Source organism: Vicugna pacos, chromosome 17 (genome assembly GCF_048564905.1).
Source record: "Vicugna pacos chromosome 17, VicPac4, whole genome shotgun sequence".
Classification (NCBI taxonomy): domain Eukaryota; kingdom Metazoa; phylum Chordata; class Mammalia; order Artiodactyla; family Camelidae; genus Vicugna; species Vicugna pacos.
This window is the reverse complement of record NC_133003.1, coordinates 3,365,401-3,381,168: the sequence shown is the minus strand read 5'-3', so window position 1 is coordinate 3,381,168 and position 15,768 is coordinate 3,365,401. Positions and strand designations below refer to the sequence as shown.

Below are 15,768 nucleotides of genomic sequence, written 5' to 3'. Positions count from 1 at the left end.
CCTCCTTTCCCTGGGCTGAATGGGATCCAGGGATCTCTGGTTTTCACACGTTTTCCCGTTCCACACATTGTTGATCTCCCTGGCGTTCCCCTGGCCCTGGGTTCGTGGTGACAAGGCTTGGCCCCACTCTTCTTTCCAGTGTGGAGGGCCTAGCTTCCTGGTGTCTACTTCCCACTTCCCTCGGCATCTCCTGGACCTCATTGCATTCCAGGCCTGAGGCATTTCGTTGACTGGAGGCTGAGGTTCCACTCATTCCAATAGGAAGTCTGAATGTGCTGACGTACACAGGATTCGACACACGGGTCATGTTCTTTGGTCAAAAATTTGGAAACTTTTCCAGCTGTCATGTGAAGGCCGCCCCCTTCCTCATGGGCCAGGGAGTGCCAGAAGAAAGGGGCAGACCAAACTAGGTGGGCCACATGAGGCGGCTTCAAGGTGCGAGGCTTGTCCTGGGCGAATCCAACATGGCTAGTTGCCCCTCCTGTCTGCCAGCATCTTCAAAGCCTTTCCAGGGAGGCCTGATGAGGGTCCAGTCCCCTAAAGTCCATCCAGGTCAAAACGTGGCAGCTACACCCGGCTACGTCCAAGCAGTTCTCTTGGCTAGACTGTCTCCCAGGGAAGCCAGGCCAAGTGCAGTTTCCAACATTGGGTGGGTGAGGGGAGAAGCGGGGGAGTGGTTGGGGTAGAGCGGGAGGGGGAGGGGAGTGGGGAGCAGCCCTCACTCGCCTGGGGCCATCTCCCAGGTCAACCCAGGTCAGAAGCTCTCCAGCAGCCCCAAGGACGCCTGCCCAATGGCATGGCATCTGGTGCTCCGCTGTTGGGAATGCGGCCCAAGCAAAACGATGGAATGCATTCCCTAGCGAACTTCCCAGCCGAAGTCGCCAAAAGGGAAGCAAGGCCAAATCGTTTGACGGTTAATAGACATGGAAGCAGGCTATATGTAGAGGATCATTCCTTCTCTGGATGGCGCGAGTCCGGGAAAGTCAGGCAAGAATCCTGAGCTGAAAAGAAGGGCCTGGTATCATCACGAGGGAGAAGAGACAGACAACTCCAATAAAGATGGGGAGTGCAACAGTAGCCCCGCCTCAGCCAAGATGGACCCAGTAGGATAGAGATCATAAGTGAGAGTGTGTTTTCAAAAATCGAGCACCTGGGGAGGGGGAGAGGGAAGGGAGGGGGGAGAAGGAGGGTGATGGTGAGAGGAAGGTTGGGGGTGGGGAGTGGGAATGGGGAGGGGAGAGGGAGCAGAGGACAAGGAGGAGGAGGAGATGGAAGAAAAGGAGAAGGGGAATTCGAAAGCTTCCTAGAGAATGGTGGCAGAGCTGTGCTAGGAAGGAATATTTGGCTGCAACATAAAAAAACATCTGACATTTTAGCTGAGCCTAGGCCCTAGACCCTTGAAATATGGAAATACAAAACACATGATGGGCCGTCTTTAGTGTACTCTTTTGCCTCCCTTGTTCATGAGACTCAGCCATGTGCACTGAGATGGAGACTGTGAGCTTCTTCAGCAACAATTGGGGATGAGTCTAATTCTACCAGCACTTGGTTCAAACGATACTTGTGTGTTTGTGTGGGTGTGTGTGCGCTGTAAGTGTTTGTGGCCAAGAGACCATAAGAAAGGGAGAGAGAGAGAGAGACAGAAGGAGACAAGTGAGAGAGGGAGGTAGGGATGGTTGGGGTGAGGGAGAGAGAAAGATTGATTGCCTGCCTGATATCCCCAGCACCTTGGTTAATTTAAGCCGTGCTGATTATAATCTGGCTATAATCTGGGAACCAAGAGAAGTGCTAGGAGTGTTGGGTAACGGTGCTCCCCTGTACTGGCCCTAATGGAAGCTCTCTTGCTCCCAGAATCCCAGTGACGGTGGTTCATTGTTGTAGGGATTCCAAGAGAATCTACTTTGCAAGGAGAAGCTGGATTCTTATCAAGTACCCCCGACCCCCTTCCCATTCAGTCCCAAGCAAAGTGGAACATGGTAAATCTCTGAGGAGTGTCATGGATGCGGGGGCACAGACCAGAAAGGAACCCAAACAGAGCCAAAGACTTTGCATTGATTTCAAAATGAGGTTTATTGGATCAAGGAAATGTCAGAGAGAACCCGCAAATCGACCTCTAAGGCAAGAGGACTTGGGCCATCCTCTTGCTGGTTGGCATGCTAGCATCCCTTCCGACATCAGGGAGGATGCCCCTGCTAGTGCCCGTGCGTCCTGAGAGCGCCCGGGGAGCACGGCAGGGCTGAGGGAGGCCACGCAGTGCCGCTGGCATTCTGGGCGCCTTGCCCTTGCTGCCGAGCCCTAGAAGTGTGGCTGGTTCCTCATCCTTTCTTCTCAGCAGTGGCTCAGCATCCCAGGGAAGGAGGCATGAATTGGGCTCAACCAAAGGCTTTCCTGAGGCCCTGGTGAGCCTGGCAGCATGTCCAGAAGGGCCTGGATTTCGTCGTCACTAAGGGGTTCTCCCAGGTTCGGCCAAAATCTGTCTTCTGGGGTGCCATCGCTCAAGTAAGGTTTTGTCTTTTCCAGAAGCCTGGCATCTGACAAGAGTTAATCTAAGAGGTTCTCTGAGCCTCTGGCGCCTGAGGGCTGGGTCTGCGTGTGGAGCGGAGGAGACCTGAGTTGATCCGATGGGGCCTGCTGCTGCCACAGGCGTGTCTCGGCCTGTTTGGGCTGCAGAATTGCCATGTGGGGGCTGCCTGCCTGAGCCGGATGCTGCCCGGTCTGTGGAGGACCGCTGCGGGGAACAGGCTGAAGGGGTGCTACCGCACCAGGGTGCAGGCTGTCATGCGGGCAGGGCCCTCCGTGGGCGGAGGGCATGAGTGCCGCGTGCACGGGTGTGGGACCCCCTCCTGGACTCGGCCCTGCTGTGGTGCCGCTGGGGTCTGTTCCCAGATGTGGAGGGTTCTCAACTCCCTGCCAAGCCTGGGTGTGCTGGACCACCAGGAGCATCAATGGCTAGCCCACCCAGCCACAGGGGGAGTACAAGGCACAAAGAACCTGGGGTACCGAGGAGGGGCTGCTGTGGCAAGGAACTGGAAGCTGTCCAGTGGATCAGTTGGAGGAAATTGATGAGCGCCGTGGTGGATGTTGGGCGGTGGCCTTTGGTCCTATTAGACATTCGGGGCTGGTCTGGCATCGGGGTCTTCTGCCCGGGCCTTGACAGGCGCCCCTCTGCTCTGCTCTGGGTGCCGAGCTCTCCGGTTTTGAAACCATATCTAGGCAAGATGAGAGAAAGGGAGGCAGGTACATCAGAAGCAAGATCTTCCACGTCGCCTTGCAACCCCCATGCCAGCACCCCTGGTCTGACAGGCTCCGGGCAAAAACACTGCCTTCGGCAGGCCTTGTCCCTGGCTGATGTGACCTTTGCCGGTTCCCAGTTCCTTGCAAATTGAGGGGCAAAGTGAGGGCAACACTGGAAGCCTGGCTTCCATGAGAGATCCCTCGCCTTCTGGCTAGACTGTCGGGACCCCTCCCAGGCTGTCCGGCACCTCTTCTGCCCCGTCCCCTTCAGGAAATGGATGCCTTCAGGTCAGGCACCTGAGTGAATTCGTATAGTTAAACTTAAAATCCCACATTCCTCACCCCCGACCCCTCAATGAACCACTCACACTTCCAAAATCTTCATAAGTGCCTGAAAATCTGAACTCCGAGTCTCGGAAATGTAAAATTTCCAAGGGGGAAGCAGGGCGAACAGTGAAGCATTGTCCAAGAGAGATTAGAGCATGTTAGTTGGGGTGAGAAGGAAAGGCTCTAGAGTTGGGCCAGCACAGGCTATGATGAAGGCTAGGCAGATTGGGGGAGGGGGAATGGGAGTTCTGGGACACAGCAGTGGTCTTTTTCCCTGCTGTGCTCCTGTCCATCATTGATGGCTCCTCTTAACTATATGAACGTGTCGGTTCTCCTGCTCTGACACCGTGGGCTCTCGGCCAGCTCCAAAGGATGGAGACTGGAACACCCACACCCCTCAGCCTGGATCCCAGCTCCTACCCAGTCCTGGGGAACACAGACATCTCACCCAATTCTGTCGCTACTGGGCGAGCTGTTCTTGTCAAAAAGGCTCATGTTTGTTAGGAAGAACTCTTAGGCGAGAATGCAAATCAGGGCGGATACCAGTTCGCACACGTGTCTTGGCCCTGAGCGCGCAACCCCGCCCCCTGGCCAAAGGAGCCACTCCCCATGCACACAGCCCGGCCCCGCCCCCGTGCCCTCCTCGGCCACGCCCTTGGCCCGGCCGCCGGCCCGCCCCTTTATCAGGCAGGCAGGCAGGAGGCAGTCGTTCCCAGCGGCCCGGGGCTCTTCTGAGTGCCACTGTCCCTCCTCAGCCTGCCAGCGGCGGCGGCTGCACAGGCAGCGGCGCGGTCCCTTTGGCGGTCGCAGCTTGAGCCGAGCGGCGGCCGCGGAGGGGCCAGCCCAGCGCATTGGCGGCGCCGGTGGCGTCCGCGTCAGTTTCCATGGTAGCGGCAGCGGCGGTTGTGGTGGTGACGGCGGAGGGGGCACGGTCTCCAACATGGTCCGCGGGCAGGCGTGCGACGTGGGGCCGCCCTACAGCAACCTCTGGTACATCGGGGAAGGATCCTGAGGCATGATGTCGTGATTGTCCGCACCCCGTGTGCCGGCCGTGCACCCCCTCGCAGCTTCCCACCTGACCTAGGCGTTAGCAGCCGCGGCCTTGGCCTAGGATCCTCGACCCTGATTCCAGCGCCGACCCCGACCCCCGCCAAGCCGCCCAGTTTTCTGCGCGTCCGGGGTCTGGGGCAGGGCCTGGCCGCTCTTGCTGGGGCTTTGCTCCCGCTGCTTCCAGGTCGGCCCTCGTTCATTCAGCGCGGGGAGTCGGGGAGGGGCTCAGGGCGTGGAGGCCGCGCCCCCGTGGGGCCCTTCGTGACCCCCAGGAAGGGAACTTGAGTCCGCGCCCCAGGGTGCACCCCTCGCAGCCTTCTCTTGACCACCCCGAGTGAAGCCGTCAATTCCTTCAGATGTTCAAGGCGGTTGCGGCCATCGTCAGGAAATTGGTTGTCAGAGGCGTGTGTGCAGAAACCCAGGATCATTGTCTCGTTTCGACCCCTCACTTGTGTATCCCGCTGACGGCTTAGATTCAGCATCTTCTGAGGTGCCAGTGGTGCTCTCCTGAGTAAGCTTCCTTGAAAGCATGAATTGGCAGCAGTGTTGGTGTGGAAAGTTTCAAACCTGATGTTCCTAAATGGATTCTGCTGTGGTACTGTTCGAGGTTCAGGAAGGGTAAGTCAGCATCGCTGTCTTGGTTCCTTCAAGTGTCATTTGGTTTTCGACCTCAGTTGACGCTCCCCCCGCCACCGCCCCGCTTTGAGCCCGACTCAGCTTTCCTAGTAGCAGATAGGTATGTAGATGTCTTTGCACAATGACTGCGGGCTTTTCCTTCTGAGGCTTGAGAGCTCAATGTGTATGCAGCCCAGATGGAGTTTTTGGAGAAGCAAGTGCAGGCTCCCAGGGCTGGCTTGAGATCCCTCAGAAGCGTCCGTGGAATCGGGGTGACGGTGTTTTATTGATTTGTTGTTTTAAGTAGAACCAAGCACCTGTCGTCTTTTGTGCTGATGGAGACATGTGGATTTGGAGGCTCCCTTCCACAAAACCTTCATGGGAGTGTGTCTCTTGTGTTGAATGAAGGAAGCAAACCATTTGTGAACACTGCGTGTCACATACTGTGCTTGGTAAGTTATCTCATGTTACCTGAACTTCCACCTGCAGAGAGGAAAGGGCAGAGACAGCTGTCTTTCAGACGAGAAGCTTTTGCAAGGTGAAGCCAGTATTTATCGTCATCCAAATACTCAGACTTGAGATTCGAGGTTGAGATCCTCTTTCGTTTGCTGTAGCCCTTTTGATTGCTCCCTGTTTTCCTTAATTAGTGTTGGCAATAATTTTGGAATTGTAGCCTATTTTACCCTTATAAGCAAATTGATTTCAGAAATGTATTCAAATTTGAATGTTCAAAATTTTAGGAATGCATAGTGGTAATGTTTTACCATGTTTGCTAGATAAGAACAAAGAGAATATATAATGTGTAAGAAAAACTTTTTGAATATTTCCTTCCAGTTTATGTAACCTTTTGTTAATGAATATCCGGACTTGAAAACCATTCTAAGTGAAAGAAGACAGGCATTGATGATCACAAATTCTATGAATCCATTGAATTGGAAGTCAAGAATATGCAAATCTCAATTTCATAGACATGAAGTCCATCCCAGTTCACAGGTTAGTGGCTGTCCATTTTCTCTCAGTCCTATTTTTGTGTACAACATCTTCTTTATATGAATATGACCTTCATACTAGTCATATTGCTTAATATGCCATGCATTCATTCTTTATGTATGGCATGTAAGAGTGTATCAGAAACTATTTACCCCTTCTTATAATAATAGACATTTGGGTTAGTACATTTTCCGTTAGGATGAATTCACATTTTGAACATTTATAGATGCATCTTTTTTGTAATAATCTGTTGTTTTAACATGTGTGAAGAATATTTGCTAGCAGTGATACTGGGTTGTTGTGTCTTAAATACACCTTAACTGCCTTTTGAGTATTTCCTTTTTTATTACCTTGGTTTCTGTTTGGTTTTTGTGAGTCCATTGTGTGCTTTTGGTCTGTGGTCACCCTGATTCTCAAATACATTAACCCATTTCTCTCTCTGTTGTCTTTAAACAGATGATTATATAATCTCAAACACATCCTGAAAAGAATGGAAACAAATCTCTATATCCTGGCTTCCCTCTCCCAACCTTAATGATTTTGATGCTGTGTTTTACAACTTTATGTTTATTCTTTTGCAAATTCTTGCCGTTATTGCCTTTCCAATGATGGTTTTCTCATTTCTAGATTATCCTGCTTCTTTTCTCATCAGGGTCTAAAATTCTCAATCTTTCTTGCGGGGTAAGTTTCTTATTGCAAGATTCTTTCCTTGTTTGCGTGTCTGTGAAACTTTTGATCTCTCCGGTTATTCTAAAGTGTTGTCTTGTGGCATAGGTTATGCTAGATTGCATGTTGTTCTCATTCATGGATTTGTCTCTCTCTGTGAACTCCCTTTTTGGCCTGCAAGGTTTGTGTTGAGAAATCTGCTGAAAGCCTGATGGAGGTTCTCTTGTGATTGACTTGTTTTAATTTTGGTGCAATTAGAATCGTTTCTTTATCTTGAAATGAGGTCCTTTTCATGACAACATGTCTTGTTGTAGGTCTCTCTGTGTTTATCTTTTTTGGATCCCACTGTATTTCCTTTATTGGGAGAGCTGATTCTTTCTTCAGTCTGGGAAATTTTAGTCAGATTCCTTCAGTTCACTTTTCCAAACCCTTTTCTCTTTCTTTTCCATCTGGGGCCCCTTAGATTCATAGAATGGTATACTTCTTATTATCTCAGGTTTGAAATACATGGCTTCCATTAGTTTTCACTTGCTTCTGTATGTCATGTTCAGATTGTGTGATTTCCCTTATCCTGTCTTTGTTTTTTTAGCCTTTTTCTATTGATTCATAATCATTTCACAATATCCTGTCAAACTCGTGTGTAGAGCATAATTTTTCAGTTATACGTGAACATGCATATATTCATTGTCACATTTGTTTTCTCTGTGAGCTAAGATAAGACCTTTTATATATTTCCCTGTGCTATACAGTATATAATCTTGTTTATCTATTCTACAATTCTGAAATCCCAGTCTATGTTTTCCCATCCCCCACCCCCTTGGGAACCACAAGTTTATATTCTATGTCTGTGAATGTATTTCTATTTTGTATTTATGCTTTGTTTGTTTGTTTGTTTAGATTGCCCATTTGAGCGATCTCATATGGTATTTTTATTTGTCTTTCTGGCTTAATTCACTTAGAATGACATTCTCCAGGAGTATCCATGTTGCTGGAAATGACATTATGTTGTCGGTTTTTAAGGCTGAGTAGTATTCCATTGTATAAATATACCAGTTCTTCATCCAGTCATCTATTGATGGACATTTAGGCTGTTTCCATGTCTTGGCTATTGTAAATAATGCTGCTATGGACAATGGGGTGCAGGTGTCCTCCTGAAGTAGGTTTCCTTCTGGATATATGCCCAGGAGTGGGGTTCCTGGGTCATACGGTAAGTCTATTCCTAGTCTTTTGAGGAGTCTCCATACTGTTTTCCACAGTGGCTGCACCAAACTGCAATCCCACAACCAGTGTAGGAGGGTTCCCTTTTCTCCACAGCCTCTCCAGCATTTGTCATTTGTGGACGTTTGAATGATGGCCACTCTGCCTGATGTGAGATGATACCTGATTGTAATTTTGATTCACGTTTTTCTGATAATTACTGATACTGAGCATTTTTTCATGATCATTGATCATTTGTATGTCTTCTTCGGAGAATTGCTTGCTTAGGTCTTTTGCCCAGTTTTGGGTTGGATTGCTTCTTTTTTTCTTATTAATTCATATGGGTTGCTTCTATATTCTGGAGATCAAGCCTTTGTCAGTTTCATTTGTAAAAATTTTCTCCCATTATTTAGGTTGTCGTTTCGTTTTCCTTATGATTTCCTTTGCTGTGCAGAAGCTTGTAAGTTTCATTAGGTCCCATTTGTTTATTCTTGCTTTTATTTGTTTTGTTTGAGTAGAGTTCCGTAGGAGAACAGTTCTGAGATGTATGTCAGATAATGTTTTGCCTATATTTTCATCTAGGTGTTTTATTGTGTCTTTTCTTATGTTAAAGTCTTTGATCCATTTTGAGTTTGTTTCTGTGTATAGTGTGAGGGACTGTTTTAGGTTCATTGATTTACAGGCTGATGTCCAGTATTCCCAACAGCATTTGCTGAAGAGACTGTCTTTATTCAATTGTCTATTCTTGCCTCCTTTGTAGAAGATTAGTTGACCAAAACTTTGTGGGATCATTTCTGAGCTCTTTATTCTTCTCCATTGGTCCATATGTGTGATTTTGTACCAATACCATGCTGTTTTGATGCCTGTAACTCTATAGGATTTTCTGACGTCTGGGAGGGTTATTTCTCCATCCTCTTACTTTTTCTTAAGTAATGCTTTGGAAATTCTAGGTCTTCTATGTTTTCATATAAATTTGATTATGATTTGTTCTACTTCTATGAACTATGTCCTAGGTAATTTGATAGGGATTGCATTAAATCTGTAGATTGCACTCTATAGTATAGGTCTGGGAGTGGTGCTCAGCACCCCATGGCAAGGGCATGGAGCAGGGGCCAGCCAGCTTCCACAGTGTTACAAGGCTGTCAGGGTCTGAGGGCCACAGGAGGATGGGGAGTGAGTCTGGGCACTGCACAAGCGGGAGGCCTCCAGAAGTGGAGGCTGTGCTGGGGCTCTGGTTTCTGGGAAGGGGTGGGGTTGAGGGCATGGTGGTGGGTGGCACTGCAGAAAGATGATCGCCAGCTGAGGCTCCTGGGTGGCTTGGGCACTGCGTTCTGGGCCTGTGCCTTGGACAGGCACCACAGGCTAGTCTCACGAAGCCTATACTGCCTCCCTCTGGCCCATGCCAAATACTGCAGGAAAACTCTTCCTCCCTCCGTGTTCCCCCAGGACTTTCTCAGCTTAACATGGTACTCACTTTAGAAGAGAAATACTTAAAGAAATTGCGTTGTTTGTTGCATGGTCCCTGGGGATCTAGGAGGCGTTAAATTGCTAAGTGACAGTGTTTGGCTTAGCAGCGCAAGAACAATGCTTTGGCAAAACAGCCACTCCACAGCGGTCAGGCGGCCAGTGCCCTCATTTCCTCCACTCAGTGTTTTATTTCTCTGCCCACACATTAGTACATTTTCAGAGTGCCCTTCTGAACTGTGAGAATGTAATCTTCCCTCAGTTCAGTTATGAGTAGACTCAGCATGTTTAAGGGAGAGCAGGAGCTGTAGTTTGGCTGTGTGGGGATTTACACTGGGATCGTGGGAGACCTGGAATTTTCCCCTCAGTACTACCAAGCCCTGGGTATCCCTCAGCCTGGCAGTCACTGAATGGAAGTGCTGTTTTTCAGAAATCTGCAGAATGAAGCCAGGAATAGGGAAGGGAAGGGAGGCATACGTGCTCAACCGTTTACCTGTCCCTGGCTTAGATGTCCCAGCACCTACCTGTCAGGTGGCTAAGGTGACTTGGTCCTTTTCCATGAGGATAATTCAGCCGAATTTGGGGAGACACAGACAGCAATCAAGGGTAGAAGAATCAAGGGTTGGAAAACCTTGTGATAACTTATAAGAGCCCCCTCAAGGAGCATATAGACAGGGCCTGCCTGTGCTGCTGAACTCGAGGGAGAGGCCCACGGGGGTGGGTGGGCATGGCACCTGTCCACATAGTGGTTGTTCCACATCCTGTGGACCGTGTAAACCATACAGAGTGGCATCTATTTCTACCATCAGACATTATGACGGTACTTACTTGGAAGTGCCTCTGGCTGATTGACGGTCAGAAGGGAAGAAGAGATGACAGTGATGGGGACAGACAGAGAAAGGAAAGAGTGGGGGAAGTCAGAGCATTGATTCTTTTATATCTGATTAAAAATTTGTTTTTATTTATTTGTTTTGGGGGGTAGGTAATGAGGTTTATTTATTTATTTTTCGATGGAGGGACTGGGGATTGAACCCAGGACCTCGTGCATGCTAAGCATGTGCTGTACCCCTGAGCTGTACCCTGCCCCCTAGAGCATTTAAACAGCTTGGAAATATGAAGGCCGAGTTACTCTATCAGAAGTGGAGGAATTAAGGAAGCATTTTAGTTATTCAGCTTATTCTTAGGAATGTTACCCCAGTGACCCTATCAATCTCATATCCTTTGCATCAATTTATTTCATATCTCCTTTAGCTGATATTAACACTCTACACTATTATTCGTTTTTTAAACTTAATTTTAATTATTCATTTTTTAATCTGGTGTTTTGGAATGTACATAGAAGTCCTAGGAGAGGCAGTGGCACGATGCCAATAAAAGAAAACCTTTTCTGAGATACTGTTTTCTCTATAATAGTAACATAAGGGTTATGAGTCCTATACTCTGAAATTCAAGCTGCCCTTTGGGGGAAGATTTCCTGAAAAACGCACATCAAAACAGGACTTCATAATAAAGCTGTGGCAATATTGTGATCTGTAATAAACTGCCAAAATAATGATTTGAAAATGTGACTTTGATACACGTTGTATGTAAATTTGTATGTAACTTTGATACACATTGGCAACACTCAACTGGTACAAAACCTTCATTTTCACAGAAAGGATACTAACCACGTTTGGTGGTTAAATTCTGCAGATTTTGTATATAGTACCTCACCTCCTCTTAGTGCCTTAGGGATTCAAGAGGGCTTTGCTCCTCAAAATGTATGTGCCTCTTTTTCTAACCAGCTCCTCTCACCTCCTTCCTCTGAATCTGTCTCCAGTTTTTATGACAGCCTGCTTCATCCCTAAGCTTAGCAAGCAGTGCCCCAAACAGTAGCGGTGAGAGAAGTAATGAAATGTCAGTGGGTTTGCCAGCAAGGCTGTCCCTTAGGTTCCCATATGACACGAGAACTGGACAGCCTGGGTTTGATCCTGGCTCTCCACGTAACTGTCTGAATTTGGGCAAGTACCAGTCTTCATGAGCTTCTATTTTCTTATCTGAAATGTGGGAGCTGATGGTAATAATGGTACAGTTCTTGCCTCATAGGGTTGTTATGAGGATTAGAAAGATAGATGGATAGATGTAGATGGATGGATGGATGGATGGATGATGGATAGATGATAGATTAGATAGATGGGTGGATGATAGATTGATTAGATAGACAGACAGACTGACAGATGATGGATGCTAGAGACAGGTAGACAGACAGACAGACAGGTAAATGGATGATCCACTGTAGCAATTGCACCTGGAGTATAGCAGGGATTCAATAAAGATTAATTGCTATTATGTCTGGAGCAACGGCCTCATTACTTAGGAAAATTCCTCTTCCCCTCCTCTGCTCTGAGTGAGTCCCATGCTTGAGAGACCTTGCCTCCCGGGCCATGTTTGCTCTGGCCAGAGTTGGCACTTGTCCCCAGGCTGGCCAGTTCTAGCATTCCTGCTCCAGTTGGCAGAAGTGATTGGAGCATTTCCTTCATTCAAGCTGCTCTAATTAGAATTCTTCCCTGGGGATGCGGACTCTGGGGACTCAGTAAACAGATGAAGTCAGGAGGTGAAAGGCCCGGGGCCGTGGATGGTCATGCTTGTAGCCAGGAGGAGGTCGGGCTGAGAGGATGAGGCTGGCCCCCGGAGGGAATGTGACAGGGAGTCTGGCCACGTGCAGCCCTCAATCCCATTCTCCCCGAGACCCCGCTGCAGCTTGCTGCTTCCCGCGGAGAGATTCCTCTCTTTGCCTGACCTTGCTGGGTTCCTTCTACTTGTCTCTTAGTTCGGGTTGCTCCTAAAAGCACACCCTGAGACAAAGATTCAGGAGAAAGTGCTTTATTTTGGAGGGGATCCTAGGGAACAAGGGTAGGGGAGTGGGGACGTGAGACAGGGAAGGGAAGGCAGCGGGCAAAGATCTCTCCGGGCTAGCTGCACTGGAGCGCCAACCTGCGGCCAGTTTTAATGCATCACTCAGTGAACCCACCTATTAGGAGAGAGTGGGGTTATTATACAACAGCTCATAAGCCCTCCCTGGTGAAGGGCTGTTCCTGGGGTACATGAATTTACTGATACCTCAGGCCAGTCGCACTGCAGGTAGAGAATGTCCAAGGGGGTCAAAGAAAATCCTCAGGCAAAAATGCAAATGGCTGGAATTCAGGCCAGAGTGCTCTGAAGAAGTAAGGGTAGGGGATGTGGGCAGGACACCTGCAGCATCTGCATCGACTGACAGGGTAAAATGCTCTGATCGGGCGCAGTACAGGCACCCTGACAGCATGGCCTGATCCTCTTCTGTTCTCTGAATTTTTTTTTTCTTTTTCTGGAGATGCTGGGGATTGAACCTGGGATGTTGTGCATGTTAGGCGTGTGCTCTAACACTTAGCTGTACCCATCCCGACAGAATACACAGTTTTGTGTGACTTTATACTCAGAGGAAGGCACTTGTATAATGATGTAATTGAGGTATTGTATTCCGTGAAAGCACCATAATTGTATAGTTATGTGCTTGAATTTTAAAAGCTGGTGATATTTGGCTGGAATACAAATATAAAATGTGGAATGTCAACTATAGGCCAGCTATTTTTTTTAAACATCTGTAGAGAAAAAGCAAATAGCAGTTAATGAACCATGAGAAATTTCAAGGCTGTTCTATGTGAATTTGTCTTTGGGATTCAAAGTAGGCAGTGCTTAATAATCCTTTGATGGCTATAACATCATAACTGGGTGAGCTTTATCCATTTCTTTTTTTTTAAATTGAAGTGTAATTGATTTAAAATGATATATTAGTTTCAGGTGTACAACATAGTGATTCAGTGTTTTTATAGATTACACTCCATTGAAACTTACTATAAGGTATTTGCTATATTCCCTGTGTGGTGTATTGCATATTTATATATTTATTTATTTTATACTTAGCAGTTTGTACCTCTTAATCACCTAGCCGTAACTTTCCCCTTCTCTGACCCCTCTCAACACTGGTGAAAACTAGTTTGTTCTGTATCTGTGAATCTGTCTCTGCTTTGTTATATTCATTTTTAAAATTTTTTCCAGATTTCACATATAGGTGAAGACATACAGTATCTATTTTTCTCTGTCTCACTTGTTTGACTAAGCATAATAACCTCCAGGTGAATCACGTTGTTACAAATGGCAGATTTTCATTTTTATGGCAGAGTAATATTCCATTATATATATATATATATATATGTATGTATGTATATGTGTATATATATACACACACACACATACATACTTATACCATATGTTTGTCCATTCATCTGTTGATGGACACTTATGTTCCTTTTATATCTTGTCTTTGGAAATAAGGCTGCTGTGAACACCGGGGTGCATGTAGTTCTTCAAATTCAAATTTTCATTTTCTTCTGGTATAAACCCAAGTGGGCTTGTGCTGGATCATATTGTAGTTCTATTTTTAACTTTTTGAGAAACTTCCATCATACTTTCCATAGTGGTTGTAACAACTTACATTCCCACCATGTACTAGGGCTCCGTTTTCTCCATATCTTTGCCAACATGAATTAATTTTTGTCTTGTTGGCAATAGCCATTCTAACAGGTTTGAGGGGATTTCTCATTGTGGACTTGGTGTGCATTTCCCTAATGATTAGAGATGTTGAGCATCCTTTTTCATATGCCTGTTGGCCATCTGTGTGCCTTTTTTTGAAAAATGCCTGTTCTTATCTTCTTCCCATTTTTTGATTGGGTTGTTTGTTTTGTTGATACTGCTATATGAGCTCTTTATGTATTTTGATATCAAGCCCTTATCAGACATGTCATTTGCAAACATATTCTCTCATTCAGTAGGTTGTCTTTTCAATTTGTTGAGTATTTCCTTCACTGTGTGAAAGCTTTTAGGTTTAATTAGGTCTGATTTGTTTATTTTTTTCTTACTGCTTCTTTCACCTGAGGTGACAAATTTAAAAAATATTGTTAAGACTTATGTCAAAGAGGATACTGCCTATGTTTTCTTCTAGGAATATTATGGTTTCTGGCCTTACATTTAGGTCTTTAATCTATTTTTTGTTTATTTTTGTATCTAGTGTAAGAAAATGTTCTAATTTTATTCTTTCACACCTAACCAGTTTTCCCAACACCACTTATTGAAGAGACTTTCCCCCATTGTGTATTCTTGCCTCCTTTGTCATAGATTAATTGCCCATACATACATACATACATAGGTTTATTTCTGGGCTCTCTGCTCTGTTCCATCAATCTGTGTGTCTGTTTTTGTGCCAGTACCATACTGTTTTGATTACTGTAGCTTTGTAGTATAGTGTCAAGTTAGCACGTGTCATACCCCCAGCTTTGTTCTTTTTTCACAAGATTGTTTTGGCTTTTGGGGGTCTTTTGTGGTTCCATGCAAATTTTAGGATTATTTGTTCTAGTTCTATGAAAAATGTCATTGGTATTTTGATGGGTATTACACTTAATCTGTAGATTGCTTTGGATAGAATGAACGTTTAAAAAATGTTAATTCTTCCAATCCATGAACATGTGATCTCTTTTCATTTATTTGGTTCAGATTCCTTCATCAGTTTCTTTTAGTTTTCAGAGTGTGAATCTTTCATCTCCTTGGTTAAGTTTATTCCTGGTATTTTATTCTATTTGATGCAATTGTAAATGGCATTATTTGTTTATTTTCTCTTTATACTAGTTCCTTATTAGTTAGTGTTATTAATAGTTCTGTGTATAGAAAAGCAACAGATTTCTGTCTATTAATCTTTTATCCTGCAATTTCAGTGAATTCATTTATTAGCTCTAATAGTTTTCTGCTGGAGACTTCATAGTTTGCTAGGTATAATATCATGTTATCTGAAAATAGTGACAGTTTTCCTTCTTCCCTTCCAACTGGGATGCCTTTTATTTCTTTTTCTTTTCTATTTGCTGTAGCTAGGACATCCAATATTATGCTAAATAGAAATGGTGAGAGTGGGCATACTTGTCTTGTTTCAGTTTTTCACCATTATGCTTGAAGTTAGCTGTGGGTTCTTCATAAATGGCTTTTATTATGTTGTGGTATGTTCTCTCTATCTCAATTTTGTTCAGAGTTTTTATCATTAATAGGTGTTAAATTTTTTTCAGATGCTTTTTCTGCATCTGGTGAGATGATTATGTGATTTTTACTCCTTCAGTTTGTTAATATGGTGTGTAACACTGATTGATTTGTAGATGTTGAACCATC

At 45.9% G+C, this 15,768-nt stretch overlaps 1 protein-coding gene across 1 annotated transcript in view; it reads left to right on the top strand.

Annotated features, from left to right (window-relative positions):
- The first annotated feature begins 6,126 nt into the window (after positions 1 to 6,126).
- Positions 6,127 to 15,768, top strand: part of LOC140686675 (serine/threonine-protein kinase Nek10-like) — a 95,002-nt gene continuing 85,360 nt past the window's right edge. The window contains 1 exon segment of the mRNA XM_072940887.1: positions 6,127 to 6,219. Coding sequence (XP_072796988.1) covers positions 6,197 to 6,219 — 23 coding nt within the window. The 5' untranslated portion in view covers positions 6,127 to 6,196.